This window comes from Delphinapterus leucas, chromosome 2 (assembly GCF_059928025.1).
Source record: "Delphinapterus leucas isolate spDelLeu-1000000601 "Yukka" chromosome 2, BTC_Dleu_Yukka2, whole genome shotgun sequence".
Taxonomy (NCBI): Eukaryota; Metazoa; Chordata; class Mammalia; order Artiodactyla; family Monodontidae; genus Delphinapterus; species Delphinapterus leucas.
The window spans coordinates 35,370,957-35,376,473 of record NC_143130.1 but is presented as its reverse complement, the minus strand read 5'-3'; the positions used below and the strand labels follow the sequence as shown (position 1 = coordinate 35,376,473).

General features: G+C 34.9%; 1 protein-coding gene across 5 annotated transcripts in view; it reads right to left on the bottom strand.

Moving 5' to 3' along the window:
• MORF4L1 (mortality factor 4 like 1) overlaps positions 1-5,517 on the bottom strand; it is a 35,126-nt gene that overhangs the window by 13,434 nt on the left and 16,175 nt on the right. For all 5 annotated transcript variants that reach the window (XM_089906679.1, XM_089906678.1, XM_022554610.3 and 2 more), the window contains 4 exons: positions 4,720-4,821; positions 3,454-3,542; positions 1,775-1,947; positions 1,408-1,492 (listed from right to left, as the gene is read on the bottom strand). In XM_089906679.1, the coding sequence (XP_089762805.1) occupies positions 1,408-1,492; positions 1,775-1,947; positions 3,454-3,542; positions 4,720-4,821 (449 nt within the window). The remainder of the gene's footprint in view (positions 1-1,407; positions 1,493-1,774; positions 1,948-3,453; positions 3,543-4,719; positions 4,822-5,517) is intronic.

The window sequence follows — 5,517 nt, the reverse complement described above, 5'->3', positions numbered from 1 at the left end:
CTAAAAATGAAATATTCATTACAAGCATGAAAAAGAATCATATTTTGATACTAATCTCTTCTTAATTATATACAGAAGCCACACAAAGCACTTTAAAATATACTAAAATAATCACAACCTCACAGTAAAACTACGTAATTATCACTCAGGTAAATAGGGTTATATACCACACAACAACACAGATAAGAATGGAAGTCCAGAGTTACTCCCCTTATTTCAAATAAGCAAAGAACAGGAGTCACCAGAATACCAACCTGCGCACTTGGACTACCTTTAAGAAACAGGTGTCGTTAGTCTAAAAGAATAACATCTAGGTGTTTTCTTTAGCTCTCTGAAATCATATTAAATATAAATTCAGAAATTGACCAGTATTTCTCAAGTTTAAACTTGGAATTAACACCATAAAAATCAAAGGGACCTGAAATGTCAAGTAGTAGAGCACTTTCATTTCATAAAGAAGTGGGGGTAGAGAAAGGATATTAATTCATCATTGGTAAAGCAAAGACTATAAAGCTGTTTAGATTCCCAGGTTCACGTTGGTTTTAAAATTATTATAAAATACACAGTGCCATTTTAAGAAAATTCAAACACAGAACTATATAAAGTAGCAACGGAAAACTCCTTCTCGCCCAAAACTATGCCCAAGAAACAACTCCCTGTTAAGTATGATCCTTATTTTTCCAAATCTATTCCCAAGATTGAAAGTGTTTCTCTACAAATCAGAGGAATCATACCATACTCTACTGCAATTTATTTTTTTTAAACTGACACAACATGGACATCTTTCTTGATTCATATATTTAGACCTACCTCATCTATTAATAACGGTTTAAAATTCTTCACCATTTTTTTTTTAAATGCAATAAACATGCTTGGAAATCTTTGTGCATTCAAGTATTTCTACAGGATAAGTTCCCAGAAGCCTAACTGTCTGGTCAAAGGGTAAAAAGCACATTTGAAATTTGTATATGCATTGCCAAAATGCCCTCCAAAAAGCTGTAAAAAGCAGGATTGCCCTTTCCTCCATTTCTCCAAAAATATAAGCCAATCGACAAGAGATATTTTAATTATGTTGAACATATTTTAATGGCCTTTTTACTGAGACTTCTGTGAATTTCCAATGTCTACTTTTCGCTGGTTTGGTCATCTTTTTCATATTAAGAACTCTTGTGTTAAAGATACCAGCCCTTTAACATGTATGTGTAACATACATTCCCTTCATCTTTAAGAGCTTACATTTGCACTTACATTGTTCCATTAACAATGTATCTACTCTTGTACCAATACCACACATTGTTCTGTTTAGTTTTATAATAGTATCTATATAACGTCAATCTATCACAGAGTAATTTTCAGTACACTAGATTAATTCATGTTTTTATTTCAAGCATTAATTTTTAGACTTACTTTAGAAAATCATGAAGATAATTCAGTAATAAAGCAAGGCTCTTCTCATCCAGAGGTGTATAGGCCAACATTGCTCCAATACGTACTATTTAAACAAAAGAATTTAGTCAAAGTTACATCCAAGGTAGCACTATAAGCATGTATTTTAATTACATGAGCAAACGCAACAATCACTGATTCCTTTAAAGTATATGATTTTAGAAACCGACTTTGGATTTTACTATATTAAATAGAAGTTCAAATTGGAATTAAATCATTATTTTTGAAATGTTATTTTATGTTACCACTTGATATAAATTAGGAAAGACAAAAATATTAAAGGCTCAAAGGAAAAAAAGTAAAATTGTTTTCTAAATGGCAGTATTACCAAATAATCTCAGTAGATGTGGTGCTCCATACACCTGGGACATGGGCGCATCAGGGTGATCTGCGAGAATTTCAGCATACTGTGGTCTCTCAAATTTGTAGAGCAGCTGAGTACCCAACATTACATTGAAGTATTCCTTGATCCCTGCCACAACTTCATTAACAGCATACTCCCTGATAAATGAATAAAAATATTTACCTTCAAAGCAGGTCACTGAAAGGAATTGAGAGATGAAGATTAAGTCAATCAACATAAGGGTAACGAATTAAAAGGTTAAACTAATGACCCTGAGCCTCTACTGAACAGATTTTTAAAACAGAGATTTAATAAGAAGGCAAGAAATCAATTCCAAAAATAGACCAGTGGTGAGCAAACTATAGCCCTCAGGCTAGGGATGGTTTTCACATCTTCGAATAGTTGTATTTTAAATGGTTATATAGGTACTTAGATATAGCTTCGATTTTACCTGCAACATTTACTTATCTGGCCCTTTAAGAAAACGTTTACCAAACTACAGTAAGGTTATCACCCCACACCAGTTAGAATGGGCATCATCAGAAAATATACGAACAACAAATGCTGGAGAGGGTGTGGAGAAAAGGGAACCCTCTTGCACTGTTGGTGGGAATGTAAATTGATAGAGCCACTAGGGAGAACAGTATGGAGGTTCCTTAAAAAACTAAAAATAGAACTACCATATGATCCAGCAATCCCACTACTGGGCATATACCCAGAGAAAACCATAATTCAAAAAGACACATGCACCCTAATGTTCACTGCAGCACTATTTACAATAGCCAAGTCATGGAAGCAACCTAAATGCCCATCAATAGACGAATGGATAAAGAGGACGTGGTACATATATACAATGGAATATTACTCGGCCATAAAAAGGAACGAAAATGGATCATTTGTAGAGACGTGGATGGATCTAGAGACTGTCATACAGAGTGAAGTTAAGTCAAAGAGAAATACAAATATTATATATTAACACATATACGTGGAACCTAGAAAAATGGTACAGATGAACCGGTTTGCAGGGCAGAAACAGAGACACAGATGTAGAGAACAAACCTACGGATACCAAGGCGGGGGAAGTGGCTGGGGTGGGATGAATTGGGAGATTGGAACTGACATATATACACCAATATGTATAAAATAGATAACTAATAAGAACCTGCTGTATAAAAAATAAGATTCAAAAAAAGAAAAAAAAAAAAGAAAACATCTGCCAGCCAAACTTCCTAAAGCAATGAAATTCTATTTTACTAGTTTCTGATGTTTTTTTTTTTAATTTATTTATTCTATTTTTTATTTTTGGCTGCGTCGTGTCTTCATTGCTGCGTGCGGGCTTTCTCTAGTTGAGGCGAGCGAGGCCTACCCTCCGTTGTGGTGCGCGGGCTTCTCATTGCTGTGGCTTCTCGTTGCGGAGCACAGGGCTCTAGGTGCGCAGGCTTCAGTAGTTGTGGTGCACGGGCCTAGGTGCTCCGTGGCACGTGGGATCTTCGCAGACCAGGGATCAAACCCGTGTCCCCTGCATTGGCAGGCGGATTCTTAACCACTGCGCCACCAGGGAAGCCCCTGATGGTATTGTTTTAAAGTACACGTTTCAGATAATTTATTTAGAAATAATGTTTGAAATGTCTTTGGGTACACTTCAAAGATATGTATATTCTTACTTATTATCTGTGTTTCCTCGAGATTTCTTGTAATTTGCGTAATCCTCTAGAATGGAATCCACATTCTTCTTGGCAGGAAGATAAAAGAGCTATGAAAACAAAAATACACTTGAATACTAATATCTTCTTTTTCAAAGGAAAAGTATACCAAAAAAGCTTTAATGCAATAAAAGATGACCTAATAGTATTACAAAATAGAAAAGGGCACTGTTCAGCACTTAAAGTATGGCTAATGTGACTAACTAAAAATTTAGTTTTATTTAATTTCAATAGCCAAAAGTGGCTAGTGGTTCCCATACTGGACAGCACAGCTCTGAAGAATCAATCTGTTGGACACATTACACTATTACTATATATGGAATACACTTGCACATAAATTTACCTCTGTGATATTATCAAGTCATCATGTATTGTATAGTATTATGTGCCAGATCCTGTCTGAAGCACTTACCTGAATATTCTCTTCATCCTCACATCAATACTATGAGGTTGGGACCCATTATTCCACTAAATGTAAACACTAAAACACAAAAAGGCCGGTAACTTGCCCCAACTCAGTAAGTGGTAGAACTAAGCTAAACCTAGCAGTTTAGCTCCAGAGGCAAATCAAGAATCAAATGAAGTCCACATTACTGTACAGTATATGACTGATGTCTGTGAAGTTTCGTAATCCTCACACAGTCCCTACTTCTCCCCTACCCCTGCTTGTGCTATTTTAGAAATTGGTTCTTTTGTCCTGTAGAGTGCCTCATTCTGGACTTTGATGACTACCCTTGTGATGTTACATACATACCTCATAATGTCCCTATCTTCTGTACACAAGTAATTAGACCTAGGATCTTGTCAGATTCAGGTTCTTTTTAGAGGTCACAAATACCATGCAGCCAGTATTGTGTGCTTCCTATTACATTCCATTAGCAGCAACATATGAGACAATATCCCATTTTCAATGATAGTAAGACAGGAAATAACATGCTTGCTTTTATGAATTTTCAAAATAATGTGTTCCTGCCCTAGCAACTGCCAACAATGAGTTATCTTGACCTTTAAAAAAAAAATCATTATAAACTCATGGACTTTGATATATGTACTTCGTTTTAATCCCAAGTCCTTTCTGATGATCAAATTATTCAGTCCCTGAATTAAAAAATACTCATCAGTCATACTTTCAATATTCAAGTCTATAAGCTTTTCCTTCAGAAAAAAATTTTTTACACTAGCAAGAACATATCACATAGATTACAATCTGTGTAGCTTTCAAGTTACCTGTTTTTGCCGGGTAATTAAGTCCCAGTCATCAACAAGCCATGGTTTTAGTTCTTCAGGAATCTTTACTTTAACTTCAACTCTGTTCATGAATGTTTCCTCCTAAACAGAAAAAAAGGAAGAGTATTAAACATCTGTCCTTTCTTGCTGCGTAACAGCTCCAAGTGTTTTCTAAAGGCTTTTCTGAACCTTTAGAGCCTCTGGGTATAAATTAATCATTCACTCAAATGGACTGCTGGAATTGTCATTTCAAAACTGATAAGTGGCAAGATCATATAGCTAACTCCTGGGAGAAAAGAATCTTATCTTGATAGTCCATTCAATGTCTTTTCATGTGAAAGCAAATATTCTTTAGCAAATTTCCTTTTCCTCTATAAATGACCACTCCAACTTGATGCATTTTAACTTAGTATTTTCAAATTTACTGATTTTGAATAGTCATACCTCCAAAGACTAGCCCAAACACGACCATCTTAAAGTTACATCTTTAATACAGAAAATTAAATGTACTGTCTTCTAATCTGTCTTCAATAACTGCCTAAAAATACCTAATTTTTAGAACATACCACTGTTTTAGCCTCAGCTTCAGAAATGTAAACGACATTGGTTAAAGTTTTAAAACCCTTCAACAACTGCCTAAAAATACCTAATTTTTAGAACATACCACTGTTTTAACCTCAGCTTCAGAAATGTAAACGACATTGGTTAAAGTTTTAAAACCCCTATTTTCAAAATCATAACTTTGGAAATTATAAACATAGTAAATTAGAAACGAGACACTACTCACTTATGTAAGAA